Source organism: Chiloscyllium punctatum, chromosome 22 (assembly GCF_047496795.1).
Source record: "Chiloscyllium punctatum isolate Juve2018m chromosome 22, sChiPun1.3, whole genome shotgun sequence".
NCBI classification, from domain to species: Eukaryota; Metazoa; Chordata; class Chondrichthyes; order Orectolobiformes; family Hemiscylliidae; genus Chiloscyllium; species Chiloscyllium punctatum.
In genome coordinates, this window is record NC_092760.1 from 54,726,244 (window position 1) to 54,744,052 (window position 17,809).

Sequence of the window (17,809 nt, forward strand, 5' to 3'; positions counted from 1 at the left end):
CAAACAAGGCAATGCAGAGATGTTGGTACTGTCAAAAAGCTGCACACAGGTTAAGGAGGAATAGTGTACCACAATCAAACCATGTAGAATGACATTTACAACATTTTTAAGACTACTTCAGTGCTGTGGCAATACAAAAATCTTTCAGAGGTAGTAAACCAGAAAACCTGGTACACTTTGAAGAAATTTAAAATTCAGGTAAACAGTTCAGCCAAAACAATAAGCTAAGTGTAAATCTGATATATTACAGCAATCCATGAAAAGTTAATTGCAAAACAATCAGGTTTCTTAGCACCAAAAACATTACATAAAAGACTTGTCTTTATTCTTTTAAGGTATATCAATGCTGCTGGCACAGCCAGCATTTGTTGATCTCCAAATGTTCTGTGGGATAAAAAAAGATAGCTAGGAGCCATTTTCTCATACCTTTAAAGTGTATGTGATGGGGTGACATCCAGAGTGATTTGGGAAGGAGGGACCTGGTGCTTTCCAGCAACAGTGAAAGAACAGAATATTCCAAGTCAGCATAGTGTGAAGAGGAACTAGAGGGGTGGTTTTCCCATACATCTGCTGCTGTTTTCCCATACATCACCCAGGCCTTCCTGGGTGAGGTCTGCAGGTTCCAGCAAGTAAACACAAAGTTACATCATCAAATCTTAAAATTTGAAACCTAAAATACAAATTGCACAACCGGAAGATTTGCACTCCATGCTACTTCACTGACATCACTGTCTTGAACATGAAAGCACAAGCCATTATGTTTGTTGGATCAGAAGTATTCTTGTTACATGTTCATGTACCTAGGTGCCTGCACAAGGCAATATAACAAAGTATGATTTTATTGCGATTTAAGATGCAACTTCAGAGTTAGTCTTTTAATGCTTTCTTTGCTTAACAGATTACATTCTAAAACCTTTTACAGATATTAAAGGTGACTTGCAATAATAATTATGCCATCAATGTATTAAGTCCAAGAAAACCAAACAAGACAGTTGAAAACAAGAACACCGTTTATTCGGCTGAACATCTTACATACATTTGAAGTAAATGTAGGGTATTTCTAAAAAGTCAGAATTGTGCAGTTACAATGGGGATAAGAGAATCTTGGATACATAATCAAATATAAGACCCAGCTGAGAATGTGTATAGGGTACAAGCAGGCAGGCAAAAAAAAAGTTAAGTTTGAGTTTTGTGAAACAAAAAGTTCAGCTGAAATAAGAACTTACTGTTAACAGTAGGGTGCTGCAGACAAGGGTAAGGGGTTAACAAGGTGGAAAAGCATTCATTATGGGAGAGCCATTTAACAAGACCAGTTGGCATTCAAATATATAGTATCAGTTAACGAGGTGAAAAATCTTCATTACATGAAGCCAGTTATTCATTGCGAAATAGCAGATGGCTTAGTTTTTACTATTGACACTCGTCGATTGTAACAGTCACCTGATTAATATGTATGTTGCCTTATGTGGATGCTCCTCCCTGTAAAATAACTTAGTTCATTGAGAAACTGCTGTTCCAGAAAAGACCGCGCACATGGGCAATCATTTTCTCTCTCCCTCCAGGGCCCGGAATAAAGATGGAGGTGATAAAACTATATAATGTGTCTCGGAGCATTATTGCTTGCAGCATTTTTGTGTATACATTAGCTGCAGTCTTTACTCCAATATGTCAATGGCAGAACTTTAAAATTATATTAGGAAATCCAAAGGGTTTGAAAATTAATAAATCTTCATTCATGCATATTATGCATTGGGCAATTTTCAGAAACTGAATTAAAACAAGGATTTAGAGTTCCATGAGCCAACATTTATTGCCATCCCTAATTACCTTTGAGAAAATGGTAATGAGCCACCTTCTTTAACTGTTGCAGTCCATTTATATAGTGTTACTACACCCAAAATACCCCAAGAGAGCGTTCAGATTTTGAGCTAGCTACAAAGAAACACAAAATATGTTTCCAAAGCCAAAATGAAGAAAACCTTGGAGGGCAATTTGCTTTCAATGGTGTTGCCATGTACCTGTTACCCTTGTCCCTCTAGAGGAGTGATCTTAGGTTTGGAAGCTGCTATGCAAAAAGCCTGGTGAATTTCTACAGTGTATACAATGTGTACATATTGTATACATTGCTGCTACTGTGAGTTTGTGGTGGAGGGAGTGAATGAAGTATTAGTGTTATGCACAGATTCTGCACTTGAAATATTAAACAACATGCGCTCAACAACTTTGTCAATAATGGTTCACTTCAGGGGATTTCTAAGCACTCAATTAACTAATTCATTCCATGACAAAGCAAAGTTACAGATTCAATGGAAACGACCTAAGAATTACAAATTTTCTTGACTGTGCTGCTTCCAGATTGGAAGTTATCACTCTAACGGATGCTTAGTTAATGAGCTTGTTTAAGATCGCAATCATCAGAAACAGGAAAACAAATCTCATGGTCTAAAACATTATCAATGCTAATAGATGATAGTACCAAGCGGTCAAGCAAGAGGTTGTTGTTAGCTTCATGTATGTGAGCTCCACAATCAGCCATTTAATGCGACAATCAAACTATGTATCAGAAAAGCTGCAGCGGTTAAATACATGCAGAATAAGAATATGTACAACAATGAAATGACCAAGAATACCAAACTTCAATTCTACTAAATAGACATCCTGAAGTGCACTTTTCCACAGTAGTAAGACCGAGACAACATGCAAGACATGAGTAAAGGCTTCCGCCTTCATTTGCTCAAACTTAATCTGAACATGATTGGCAGAATAAAGGTCAATAATTCAGGACCTGGAGATCACTAAATTTTATTATCATCCACACTACAAAGCCAACATAGCTTGCCACATTCATCCAATTAATGACAGCCATACACCCAAAAGACCTTTTGTACAGTCCACTGGCCATTTGGTCAGAACTGGTTTAATACCCCTTTCTCCTCCACATGTACACCTACAAATCAAACATCAAACTGTGGATATGAGCACTGACAATCAACATTGGTAACTGGCAATCTGGAGGGGTTCTGGAAAAGAGGAAGAACACAACTCCAGCAGAGGACAGCTAAGTATTCTTCCCATATTCTGAGTGACTTTTTCCTTTCCAAGCTCCAATCTGTAACAGTAAGGGCCCTTTAAACTTTCCCAAAACAAAATAACACAGTTAAAGCTTGGAAGCAGAATCAAGTTATCAATCGGAAATAGGGAACAGTTAATTGTTCTTTATCTAGCCATAGGATGCGGACATCAGTAGCTGGGCGAGTATTTATTGCCCATCCTCGAATGCTCTTCAACTGGGTAGTTAACCATTAACAGTAAGGTTGTAGGTCTGGAATCACAGGGAAGCTAGAGAAGGATGGTAAAATTTCCTTCCCTAAAAAGGACATGAGCAAACCAGTCAGATTTTTGAGACAACTAACATGGTAGGCTCATTCAGAAGGTGAGGAGGAATGGGATACAGGGAAATTTAGCTGTCTGGATACAGAATTGGCTGGTCGACAGAAGACACCGAGTGGTAGTGGAAGGAAAGTATTCTGCCTGGAAGTCAGTGGCGAGTGGTGTTCCACAGGGCTCTGTTCTTGGGCCTCTACTGTTTGTAATTTTTATTAATGACTTGAATGAGGAGATTGAAGGATGGGTAAGCAAGTTTGCAGATGACACAAAGGTTGGAGGTGTCGTTGAGAGTATAAAGGACTGTTGTAGGCTGCAGCGTGACATTGACAGGATGCTGAGATGGACTGAGAGGTGGCAGATAGAGTTCAACCTGAATAAATGCGAAGTGATGCATTTTGGAAGTTGAGTACGGGATTAAAGACAGGATTCTTGGCTGTGTGGAGGAGCAGCGGGATCTTGGTGTGCAGGTACATAGATCTCTTAAAATTGCCACCCAAGTTGACAGGATTGTTAAGCATATGGTGTTTTGGCTTTCATTAACAGGGGGATTGAGTTTAAGGGCCGTGTTGCAGCTCTATAAAACTTTGGTTAGACCACATTTGGAATACTGTGTCCAGTTCTGGTCACTCTATTATAGGAAAGATGTGGATGCTTTGGAGAGGGTTCAGAAGAGATTTACCAGGACGCTGCCTGGAATGGAGGGCTTATCTTGCGAAGAGAGGTTGACTGAGCTCATTGGGAAAAAAAAGGAAGAAAGGGGACCTAATTGAGGTGTACAAGATAATGAGGGGCATAGATAGAGTTGATATCCAGAGACTTTTTTCCCAAGGCAGAAATTGTTAACACAAGGGGTCATAGTTTTAAGCTGTTGGGCGAAAAGTATAGTGGGGATGTCAGAGGCGGGTTCTTTACGCAGAGAGTTGAGAGAGCATGGAATGCGTTGCCAGCAGCAGTTGTGGACGCAAGGTCACTGGGGACATTTAAGAGACTGCTGGACATGCGTATGGACACAGACATTTGAGGGTTCGTACATTAGATTTACCTTACATGAGGATCAATGGTCAGCACAACATCGTGGGCTGAAGGTCCTGTTCTGTGCTGTACTGTTCTATGTTCTAACAATGGTCACTACATGGTCACCAGTAGACTACCTTTGAATTCCAGATGTTTATTGAATTTAAGTGCCACCATCTGCCATGGTGGATTCAAATCCCTATCTCCAGAAAATTATTCCAGATATCTTGGTTACTCAACCAGTGATATTACCACGACAAAACTAGTTCCCCATACACTTGACTCATTACTTCCTGATGGAAGACAAATTTTTAGTATCATCTTTGTTCAACAAATCAGCAGAATTTACTTCAGTTCATACAAATGCTTTTGCCTGTGTATATAGATACCCTACAGTGTGGAAACAGGCCCTTCAGCCCGACAAGTCCACACCAACCCTCTGAAGGTAACTCACTGCCCTACGGACTAATTCACCTAACAATTATGGTCAAGTTAGCATGGCCAACTCACCTGACCTGCACATCTTTGGAATGTGGGAGGAAACCAGAGTACCCGGAGGAAACCCACACTGACACAGGGAGAATGTGCAAACTCCACAAAGAAAGTCACCCAAGGCTGGAATCGAACCTGGGACCCTGGCACTGTGAGGCAGCAGTGCTAGCCACTGAACTACTGTGCTGCCCGGCTCCACAACAAATCCTATCCACCTGCAGATTGCACCAGTATCTGATCTCCTATAATCCATTTAAAATTTGAACCATGTATAAATCACTTCATGCCAACCTTCCCACTTCTCTGAGAATGTGTCATAGGGTATAAGCAGGCAGGGAAAGAGTTAAATTCTGAGTTTTGTGAAACAAGAGGTTCAGCTGAGCCTGACTCAGATCAGGTAAGAACTTAGTTAACAATGGGGTGCTGGAGGCAAGGGAAATGGCGGGGGGGGGGGGGGGGGGGGGGCGTGGAGAAACAGGACAACACCTCTATCTGTGAACAGAGTAGGGATGCAGTCAGACAACATTGTATATTTGTAAAGCTGGGGAATGCAGCAGAGTTTGGGCAGGTAATGTCAAAAGTAGTTAAAAACAAAAATGAGAATTTTAAATTTGTGGATTGAGACCAGCAATCAATGCAGTTCAACGAACATGGGTAGCAGATGAACAGGATATATTATGAGGTTCTCAATAAAGGGGTCTAAGACAAAGTTTCAATAATCTTCCAAAATTAAACAGAGAACTTATACGTCATCATTGGTGGTCCCTCGCAGATGAGGATGACTCTCTCGCACTCTCAGGGTGAGCCCGTAGGTGGCTATAAAGACTGGTACAGCTATCGCAGGCTGTTACACTTGAGGCAGATGGTGGTCATGGGAAGGGGTGGGTGGGGCATTGCTATGGCAGCACACTCCTTTCACTGTTTTCACCTGGCTTCCATTGTTTCCTCATGCTGAGTAGCCAGGTGCTCAAGGCCTTCCCAAATGCTCCTCCTCCACTTTGGATGATCTTGAGCCAGTGTTTCCAAGGGTGTCAGAGGGAAATTTGTACTTCACCAGTGAGGCCTTGAGGGTATCCCTGAAGTGCTTCCTATCCATCAGCATCGAAACGGCAGACAAGCCCCTGGCGGACTTACGCAACTAGTCCTTGCACAATTCATCTGTATCTACCTACCTCTCAGATTTTTAAAGCAGCTTTCAGTGCCAGCCAGCTTTCGGTTATTTCCAAGAATAAGATTATGACTTCCAATGACTTGCTCTCAATGAATCAATCTCACCTGTCTGACTGAAACTAGGCAGCTTTTACGGTCTGTTTTCAACTAAATCATAATTCACTCACACAAAAAAAAATCAGTCAACAAACAATGCATTTGAACCTCAACATGTTTTTTTTAAAAATGAGTGAACATGGCCTGAATGCTGCAATAAGAATAACGTTCACTACGCTGTTGCATAAAACTTGCAACAGTGTCTCAATGGCAATTAAACAAATTTAAAAGATGCTGTCCAATTTGCCTAGCCAGCCTACGAGCTTCATTATGCCCATACCTCAAATTTTCACATAAAATAGGTGAAGGATGACAAAAAGTTAAGTATGTGATTCCACATAAGAGAACTGACCAATGAAACTCCACTCCCCACTCCTCCCAAACTGTTAAAGCACAAACTACACTTTTAAAAAAAATTTACCTTCACAATTTTGGAATCTCAATACCAGAACCTAACTAGTGTTGAAAAATTTTTGATTTGCTTTTTGTTCAGTCAATTTCTCTCCATGGACTCCTGTATGTGAATTTACATTGAATTACACATTCTAATTTCTACACCTTTGTTTGGATTCTGCTCATCTTAGTGAAAGTTCTTCAAATCAGACAGGTTTAAGAAAGTGTGCTTGCCTTCTACACACCATCAGAATATTTATTATATCATTAAGTAGAGGACTTCTTGTAATTCTACTCACTAAATGATATGTTGCTTTACAAAAAGGACAATCCCAGTCATAACTGTTTGAACACTTGAAATGTCTATTAACTACATTATTCTCAGAACCCATAATACCAATGATAGATAATAGTTTATCATGCCCTACTTTAAATCTACTCAGAAAGTAGGCCATCACAGCCTAAGAGGTAAAGGATTCCAAAAACAAAAAAAGGTCAATCCTGCCATTCTCAGAACAAGTTGAATGAACCTTTATTGCACTCCCTTCATCTGTTGGTGTTTTCAATTTTACAATTCCATCTACTCCTGATAATTTTGGTTCTCATGTTGATGATTCTGAGGCAGAGTGTTCCAAATTGCCAAAAAACACCAGAAAAAAAATTTCATATCTGTCCAAAAAGGTCAAATCTCCAATTTTAAACAATGCTACTATGTACGGACAAAGCCACAAGTAGTAATATCATTTCCACATCCATCTTGTCAAGGCAATTCAGGATTTTGGATACTTCAAATCACCCTAAACTCTTCTAAATTCAGTAGCAACAACCCAATGCATACAATGTTTGCTCATAAGACAACCCATCCTTTCCAGGTGTCAAACTAGTAAAAATCTCTTCTTTTGCTTGTAATGCATTTTCATCCTCCCCTAAGTGGTCGCAGTAATCCCTGTGTAATTCAGAGTAGATTAGATTACTTACAGTGTGGAAACAGGATCTTCGGCCCAACAAGTCCACACCGACCCCCTCAAGAGCAACCCACCCAGACCCATTCCCCTACACCTAGCACTACGGGCAATTTAGCATGGCCAATTCACCTAACCTGCATATTTTTGGACTATGGGAGGAAACCCATGCAGACATGGGGAGAATGTGCAAACTCCATACAGACAGTTGCCTGAGGTGGGAACTGAACCCAGGCGCTGTGAGGCAGCAGTGCTAACCACTGTGCCACCATGCCACCCATTAATATCCTGACTCTCATGTTCAATTCCTATCATATGAAAGGATAGCATTCCAATAGCCTTCTTAATTATTTGTTGTACCAGGGCACTAACTTCTTGTTATGCACATACAAGTACAGCAATATAAGGGCATTCTCTCCAATTGCTTAGACAGGTTACTGCCAAAGTGAACAATTGCATATCGTCCCACGTTATCATCCACCTGCGTGATTTTCTCCCATGACTCAACCTGTTTATTAGTCCGCAATTTCTTTATGCCCTTATACACCATAAGGAAGGTTGTCTTCTGCAAACCAGTTATCTTAACATCACTACCCTCAATTAAGTCATAAATATAAATTGTAAAAAGCTGAGGCCTCTGCACAGACCCGGCAGGACTCCACTCACTATATTGCCAGTAGAAAATGACCTATTTATGCATATCATTTTCTGATGCTAGCCAATTTTATCTTCCAAAATTAGAGGTTAGAGGTGTCAATAACAAAGCCAGCAGGTATTGCTCATGCTCTGCCTTGAGGTGGTAATGTGTAATTGAATTCTTGTAACACAGCAGGTCTCTGTGGTATAGATACTCACACAATGTGGTCAAGTAGAGCATTCCAGGAAATCAGCAAGGGAGAACAGACAAGATAGATGAAAGCCAGCATGGTATCAGCCATAGCAAGGAACTTGCCAGTGTTGATGTTCCTGTCCACCCCTACTCTTGTTCTTCTTGACAGCAGAGGTTATAGATTAGGAGATGCTCCCAAAGCAGCACTGGCAAGTTTCTCAGTTTTACTCATAGCATCTATCTACACAGTGTAATGAACATACACATTTAAAAGGTGATGAAACAAAAAAAAATTGGAGAAATTTAGCAGATCTGGTAGTATCTGTAGAGAGAAAGTTGAGTCAATATTTCTGATGAAAGGTCAGTGGACCAAAAAGATTGGACTCTGCTTTCTCTACATGGATGACACTAGATCTGAGAAGTTTCTCCAGAAATTTCTGTTTTTGTTTCAGATGTCCAGCATCTGTAGTTCTTTGTTTTACTTTAAAGGTAATGAACTGGCTGCCAATCCAGAGGAGGGCTCTTGTCTTGAATTATATCAAGTTTCTCAAGTGCTGGTGCAGCTGTAACCATCCAGGCAACTGGAGAGGATGATATTACATAGCTGACTTGGAAGAGAGGCTTTGGTGAGTCAGCAGCTGAGTCACTGTCCACAGAACATCCAGTTGGGGGTTACTCTATTAAAGTGCCTATCAATTGAATTTCAGGTTGCTTGTAGTGCCAGGATTTCATGATGGCCGTTGAATGCCCACAAGTTAAACTGCCGATTGTCTTTTACGTTTTGAAAGGTGACTTAGAGGTTACAGTGCAGACATTCTGGCTACTGTGTCAAATGACTGCCTTTATTTATGTAGCACTTTTGTGAAGCACTTCACAAGTTCACCCTTCTGTGTAATCTTTTCACTCAACAGCAACCTATGGGAGATCAACAAGCACGTATCAAATTATTCACTAGAGTATGGAAATTGTGCAACTTATAAATTAAGTGTTAAATATTGACTCAGAAGCTGCGAGGGAACTGGAATGCTGGCTACAGTCAGTGACAGGTTTAATATGACAGCTGAAGAGTGCTGACAGTTGTAAGCAGATAGTGGTTTAAATGTAGCAGCTGCCCAAGTTATACAATACGTCGCAAGTTTTCGATACAAAAGTACAAAATTATAAGCCGTACGTAGGTTTTGCTCGCCACTGCTAACAAATAATGCATCTTAAACCCAAGGAAGAAATCTAAGCCTTTTGGCACCTGTAGCTTTTTAAAGCGAGGTACGTTCCTTCTGCAAACACGGAAACAGTTCTTCAATTGACTCGTACGAAAGGATCACTGCAGTGGTGGTACATTAGACTCAAACTAAAATCCCAAAGAGTATACAGTTGTAACCATTTGCGCAGAAACGAAATGGAACGGCGACTATATAGATTACAACTTCTATCGCCTTTCACCACCCCCCCCACCCCCGAAATAAAATCAATACAGAAATTATCTGTACAGGTTTCTCAATTTGTAAAGTTTCTGTTCGGGGTAAACAGGCTCAAAATTCAAACCTCAGGTTCACTGTTAAAATGTGAACTTAAAAATAAAACAACCAGTTCAAGGAGACTCACGTCCACCTAATAAGACCGTGCATTTAATACGAAACAAAAAGAAGTTTCAAGGCTTCCATTCAAAATCTGTTCAAAAGTCTCCCGTGTTAGACATCGGCCCTGATTCCGGGGGTGGGGGGGGGGGGTGTATTTTATATAAACCGATGCATTTTAACTGATAAAACACTGGGGGATGAGAGAGACGCGGATTGAGAGAAGCTGAAACAGTGCAGCGGCCAAACCCCGAGCATGGGGCCGAGGAGTCTGCCCCGAGGGTGAGGGGGACGGCTGCAGGGTCAGGAGTGAGCCCGAGGGTCGCTCGCGAGATTTAAATTTTAAAAAATCTAACAGACAGCTCGCCCTCGATTAAATAAGACCGCACACGAACGGGGGGGGGGGGGGGGGGGGCTGCCGGGGCCGAGTGACAATCTCAGCTCCCGATTCATCCCCGATGCAAGAAGAAGGGGGAGTAGGCCGAAGCCGCGGTCTGGATTAGTTCGGAGAGGAGAGGCCCACCCGCAGCCCCGCACTGACCTGGATGAACTGGATGGTGAGAGCGCTTTTGCCCACGCCGCCGCCGCCCACCACCACCAGCTTGTACTTCTCCTGGGCCACTCCGTCCTTGGCGGCTGCCATGGTAACCGGGCCTGGGCCTGGGGCCGGAGCCTGGCACTCCGTCTCCTCTCTCCCCCCCAAACTCTCTGCTCTTCCTTCCCGCGGCGACTGTCAAAGAGAACCCCCCCCGCCCGCCCGGGGAACAGTGAGGTAATGAGCAGTAAAACTTCAGCAGCAGCAGCAGCACGGAGGGGTCGAGAAAGTTCTCCGGGCGACACAAAGGAGCGGACGGTCTGTCAGAGTGTGACTCATGGAAGTGGGCGCGCCGCCGGCAGCAGGAAGCGGCAACACTCGGAGGAGCCGCCGCCACCACCACCGCCACACACAGAGAGAGAGAGAGCGAATGGGGGAGGTCAGGCCGGGCAGCGACAGCCGCTGCAGATGGAGGGCGCCGCCGGAGCTGGTCAGAAAGTGTAATCAGATGTAAATAAATCGGCTGCTCAATATTCACATTGTCACTCCCCGCCCCATAACACAGCACAGCACACAGCCGCGTCAGACTCAATAAGGCGACCACCCCCAGGATCTAACCCCAGACCAGCTTCCACTATTTATCTCCCAATCCTTAATCCTGTTTTCGCCCACTCGCCTCCCCACTTCAGGAATTTACTTCTCAGAATTTCGTTCAAAAATTGCACTCAGTTCTCTCCTCAGTCTGAATTCATTAGAAATCGGGGGTCTCATCGCCTCAGCTTTGACTGAGATTTCAGAAAGGGAGCAGTTGATAAATGATGGGCACAGTGCAGCCCAAGAACCTTGCAGTTGATTGAGGACCGCGCCGAATTGTTAGTCTATGTCAAACCCACTTGTTTTCAGGCAGCATATTGACCGTACATGTTCATAAAGTGCTCCCCCTAATGTTGCAGCACAAATAAACGTAACCTTGACTGAATTAGGGAAATAAACCAACCTGCGGAGCATAAGTCTTCCTTCACACAACGAATGCAAAAACAAATTGGAAATCTGGAATCAGAATCCGAAAATACCAGAAATACGCAGCAGGTCAGCTAGCATCTGTAAAGAGTATGACTGAGACATGAATTCTTACCTTTCCAAATATATTGACAGAAACTTCAGAGTATTTCCCAGCATTTTTAGTTTCAATCCCATTTTCCATCCAATTCAAGAAGGGTTGGCTGCATAGCAATCACTATCAATTATTGTAGTCTATTCCCCTCAGTAAATCCAGATCTAAATTAGTCACATAGTAGACAGAATAATAAAGCACGGCAGGTGGCCCGGCACCTATCCTGTCTGTCAGCGGACAGACATTTAGTTGATCCCATTCTTTTGTGTCTTTTACTCATTAATCTCATTAATCCAGTTTTTCAACAAGACTGTTTTCACATACAATCCATTACTTTTCCTTATACATTTTTGTTTGGTCCTCTCAGTTATATTAAATTGTATGTGCTTTCCAATTTTCAATCTCAGGATCATGTGTGAAAAAACTACTTTTTGTTTTGAATGTTATATTGTTACACTGTGTTGAGAATGTATAACTTGAGTTACTGTATTCAATGTTACACCACAGTGATGTTCCATGTAACAATGTATTCATCTCCCAGCCCTTAACAGAGCACCATGAAATACACTCAATGAAACTCGAGCATTTTGAGTCTAAATTGAAATTCCACTTGACATGCCGAAACAGTCAAGCAACCTGGCACAGTTGCTCAGAGACTACCAAAAAACTTCACTGCCAAAAAATTAACAGTTTCCAGGAATGCAGCATTCGACTTGGGGGAAAAAAAACCAAGATTCCACCCATGAATTTTAATCTGCCCAGTAGCCAAACATTTTAGTGGAAAGCTTCAAAAATAGATCGAATGAAAACAACACTTTATGAAAAGATAAGATTCCCCTATGCTGACCACACAAAATTATTGCCCATAGTAATTTTCCAAATACAATCACATCAAATATAAAATTGGCTACCAGAGGTTTAGTGCATGTTCATGGTTACTGTTGAATGGATGAAGAGGAAGTGAAGGTATGGACCAATAATGTGTGCAACAGACATACTGGAGGTCAACTTTAGAAATGCAGCTGTTTAGTATGGGTCATGTTCAGATCACATTTCACAAATAAGATCAAGAGATGCATCTGAAAAATATAACACCTATATTGCAGTTATTTGAGGGAGTATGATGCACTTTGTTCAACTTCTGGATGTGTGCTCTCACAAGCCATTCAGGGATCATGTTTGCAGCAAACAGAATAGATGGAGAGGGGACAGAGAAATATTTCTTCAGAAAGAATGGGTATATACTTGTTACCACACTTCATGCTTTTGGCAGTTTGCTATCAAATTGTAGGAGGCCATTAGAGCAATAAGTGTCATCAGAAATTTCAAAAACGACAGTGAGAGGCGAAAAAAAATCTTCACATGCTGAATAGTTATGATATGCACTGCCTGGGAGTGTGGTGAAGGCAGGTTCAATTGAGGCATTTGTTATGTACCAGACCAAAGCCCCTTTAAATATATCAAGGAAATAATCTAGACCCTAACTTTTTTCTTATTTAAAGGCAGGTAAGGTGCTGTGTCCCAGATGTAATTCATTTGGTCATGCTATTCGGGTTGAAGCAAAACACACTTTATTTTTACCCTAGATTTAAAATACAGTACAAACAAAAGAAATAAGAATTCATATAATTTTAACTGTACTGGACAACTTAACAGAATTACAGATTCGATATAGGTTTGCTCGCTGAGCTGGAAGGTTCGTTTTCAGACATTTCATCACCATACTAGGTAACATCTTCAGTGAGACTCCAAATGAAGCACTGGTGGTGTAGCCCGCTTTCGATTTATATATTTGAGTTTCCTTAGGTTGGTGATGTCATTTCCTGTGGTGACATCATTTCCTATGGTGATGTCATTTCCTGTTCTTTTTCTCAGGGTGTGGTAAATGGGATCCAAGTCAATGTGTTTATTGATAGAGTTCCGGTTGGAATGCCATGCTTCTTGGAATTCTCGTGCGTGTCACTGTTTGGTTTGTCCAAGGATAGATGTTTTGTCCCAGTAGAAGTGGTGTCCTTCCTCATCTGTTCGTAAGGATACTCGTGAGAATGGGTCATGTTGTTTTGTTGCTAGTTTATGTTCATGTATCCTGGTGGCTAGCTTTCTGCCTGTTTGTCCAATATAGTGTTTGTTACAGTTCTTGCAAGGTACTTTGTAGATGACATTAGTTTTGCTTGTTGTCTGTATAAGGTCTTTGAAGTTCATTAGCTGCTGTTTGAGTGTGTTGGTGGGCTACCATGATGCCAAGGGGTCCGAGTAGTCTGGCAGTCATTTCCGAGATGTCTTTGATGTAGGGGAGAGTGGCTACGGTTTCTGGATGTGTTTTGTCTGCTTGTTTGGATTTGTTGCTCAGAAATTGGCGGACTTTATTCCGTTTCATTCGGAGGCTCACTGAAGATGTTCCTTTTATGGTGACAAAACGTCTGAAAATGAACCTTCCAACTCAGCGAACAAACCTACACCCAGAACCTCAACCTGAGCTACAAATCTTCTCAAAACCCACAAGAATTATAGATTATTTAATTACTATACAGCAACTGTTCCAATAACAGTAATATCCCATAAATATGCCCTTGGCAAAGAGAAATTTAGTAAAATTGTCTTGCATGCAATGTTTCTCCATTCCAAGAAAAAAGAACACCAAGACAAAATTCAGGGAGAGAGAGAGAGAACTCCAGCTTTCTCTGTGTTAGAGTGATATATATCAGTCTCCACTACCAACTTCAAAACCCCAATTATTGCAAATTAAGCTAAAACCCTGGTTCTGTGGAAGGCTGACTCCACCCATTCATGCTTCTTCTAGTATTCTAAATATTTTTCAAAAGGGGCCTCAGAAGCTGTTTACTTTATTGGCTTGGAACAGACACCTGTTTCAAAACCCCTCCTCAGAAAAAAGGAGAAAATGCACATCTTGAAGCCATAGCATCATCACATATTCAAGAGAACATTCAGTGATTATTTAGAAATAAGGTATAAGAGGATGTTCCCACTAGTGGGTGAAACTAGGACAAGAGACATAGCCTCAAACTTAGGGGGAGCAAATTTAGGACTGAATGAAGAAGGAATTTCTTCACCCAGAGGGTTGTGAATCTATGGAATTCCCTGCCCAGTGAAGTAATTGTGGCTTCCTCATTAAATGTTTTTACAACTAAGATAGATCATTTCTTGAACAGTAAAGGAATTAAGGGTTATGGTGAGAGGGCAGGTAAGTGGAGCTAAGGCCACAAAAAGATCAGTCATTATCTTATTGATTGGCAGAGCAGGCTTGAAGGGCCAGATGGCCTACTGCTGTTCCTACTTCTTATATTCTGAAGTTCTAATATGTGGGTTACGGGGAACAGGTTGGAGATTGGTGCTGAATTAAAAGCTCAGCAAGCCAGTACAACGTAATGAGTTGAATAGCCTCCTTCTGCACTGTCCTAAGCCCGACCATCTTCAGGTGTTTCATCTATGATCTTCCCTCCATCTTAAGGTCAGAAGTGGGATGCTCACTGATGATTGTATAATGTTCAGCACCATTTGTAATTCTCCATGGTCAAATGCAGCCAGATCTGGTCAATAGGTTGAAACGTGGTAAGTTACAATCATACCACACAAATGCCAGACAATAACCATTTCCAATTAAAGACAATGTGACCACACTCCTTGACATTCAATTGCATTACCATCACTGAATCCCCCACTGTCAACAGCTTGGGGGTTACCTTTGATAAGAAGCACAATGAGACTCACCACATAAATATAGCGGCTACAAGAACAGATCTTAACGTAGGAATACTGCAATGACTAACTTATCTCCTGACTCCCCAAACCTCCTCCACCATCGACAAGGCACAAGTGAGGCATATGATGGAAGACTTCCTTACTTGAGTGGATAAGTGCAGCTCCAATGACACTCAAGAAGCTTGACACCATCTCGAACAGTGCAGCCCACTGAATTAGCACCACATCCATAACTATTCACTCCACACCAATGCTGAGTAGCAGCAGCATCTATTATCTATAAGATGTACTGCAGAAATTCACCCAAGATCCTTAGATCCAAACTCATGAACACTTCATCCTGGAAGGACAAAGGCAGCAGATACATGAGAAGACCTTCAGTTGCAAATTCCCCCTCTGCCACTCACCATCTTGACTCAGAAATATATTACTGTTCCTTTGCTGTTGCTGGGTCAAATTCTTGGAAATCCCTCCCTAAGGGCAGTGTGGGTTTATGTCCAGAACATGGACTGCAGTGGTTCAAGAAAGCAGCTCACCACCAACTTCTCAAAGGCAACTAGGGACAGGCAATAAATGCTAGTATTGCGCATAAGACCATAAGACATAAGAACAAAAATTAGGCCATTCAGTCCCATCGAATCTGCTTCTGCATTCAATCATGGCTGGGAAGTTTCTCAACCGATTCTTCCGCTTTCTCCCCATAACCCTTGATTCCCATTTACAATCAAGAACCTTTCTATCTCCATCTTCTAAACTCCATCGAGCATAGGTCCAGAGTCCTCAAACGTTCCTCATACGTTAATCTGTTCATTCCTGGGACCATTCTCGTGAATCTCCTCTGAACCCGCTCCAGGGCTACTAAATTCTTCCTAAAATATGGGGCCCAAAACTGCGCACAATACTCCAAATGTGGCCTTGACCAGAGCCTTGTCGAGCTTCAGAAGTACATCACTGCTTTTATATTCAAGTCCTCACAAAATCATTACCGTCATTGTATTTGCCTTCCTAACTACTGATTCAACTTGGAAGTTTTACCTTGAGAGAATCCTGGACTAGAACTTCTGAATCCCTTTGCACTTCAGAATTCTGAATTTTCTCCCAATTTAGAAAATAGTCAATTTCTCTATTCTTCTTACCTAGGTGCATGGCCTCACAATTTCTCCCGTGGTACTCTATCTGCCACTTCTTTGCCCACTCTCCTAACCTTTCCAAATCCCTCTGCAGCCTCCCTGCCTCCTCAATGCCACCTGTCCCTCCTGCTATCTTTGTATCATCTGCAAACTTAGCCAGAATGATCTCAATTCCTTTATCTAAATCTTGAAAGTAAAAAGTGAAAAGTTGTGGTCCCAACACTGAACCTTGCAGAACACTACTTGTCACCAGCTGCCATCCTGAGAAGGACCCTTTTATTCCCACTCTCTGCTTTCTACCAGACAGCCAATCTCCTATCCATGCTAGCACCTTGCCTCTAACAGCATGGTCCCTTATCTTACTCAGTAGCCTCCTATGTGGCACCTTGTCAAAGGCCTTTCTGAAGTCCAGGTAGATAACATCCATTGATTCTTCTTGGTCTAATTTGCTCTTTACTTCTTCAAGGAGTTCTAGCAGATTTGTCAGGCATGATCTCCCCCATACTCACAGCCCTATTTTACCATACGCTTTCAAGTATTCAGAAGTCTCATCCTTCACAATGGATTCCAGGATCTTATCCATGACAAGGTTAAGCTAATTGGTCTGTAATTTTCCATCTTCTGCCTTACTCCCTTTTTAAACAGGCGTATTATATTAGTGATTTTCAGTCCTCTGGGACCCTTGCTGATTCTAGTGATTCCTGAAAGATTACCACTAATGCCTCCACTATCTCTTCAGCTATCTCCTTTAGAACTCTGGGGTGTAATCCATCTGGTCCAGGTGATTTATCCACCTTCAGGCCATTCAGATTTTCTAGCACCTTCTCCTTGGTGATGGCCAATATACTCTGTTCTGCCCCCTCACTCTCTTGAATGTTTGGGAAGAATGAGGCAAAGTAATTATTCAGTTCCTCAGCCATTTCTTTGTTCCCCACTTCTATCTCTCCTGTGTCATTTTCTAGCAGCCCAATGTCCATTTTTGCATCTCTTTTCCCCTTTACATTTCTAAAGAAACTCTTACCATCTTCCTTTATATTACTGGCTAGCTCACCCTCATATTTAATCTTCTCTCTTATTTATTTTTTTCTATGTCCAATGAGAGAATAAAACAAAGCAAATCTATGATTCTGTTATTCAATAGATGGAGAGAAAGATGATTTGTTGTGGATGAATAATTCTACAAGCAACAGAATGACATCTCATCCAGAGTGAGGTCCATTTGAAGATGCCATTATCAAGTGATTCACAATGAATTAGATGAACTGTTTCCATTGAATAGTGAAGACAATGAATTTGACAATTTTAAAATATTTTGCTTGTGTTAGAAGTATTTTTGTACAATTAATTTGTGTAACAAACTGTGACACATCAATTTAATCTAAATTATCAATGT

The 17,809-nt window shown here is 41.6% G+C and overlaps 1 protein-coding gene across 2 annotated transcripts in view; it reads right to left on the reverse strand.

The window, feature by feature from the left end:
* The window catches only part of rras2 (RAS related 2), a 93,987-nt gene extending 83,031 nt beyond the window's left edge, over nt 1-10,956 (reverse strand). Inside the window, exon 1 of one of the 2 annotated variants that reach the window (XM_072592350.1) lies at nt 10,459-10,956. In XM_072592350.1, the coding sequence (XP_072448451.1) occupies nt 10,459-10,560 (102 nt within the window). In that variant the 5' untranslated portion in view covers nt 10,561-10,956. The remainder of the gene's footprint in view (nt 1-10,458) is intronic. The other variant, XM_072592351.1, reaches the window with a different exon arrangement.
* Between the last annotated feature and the right edge of the window lie 6,853 nt (nt 10,957-17,809).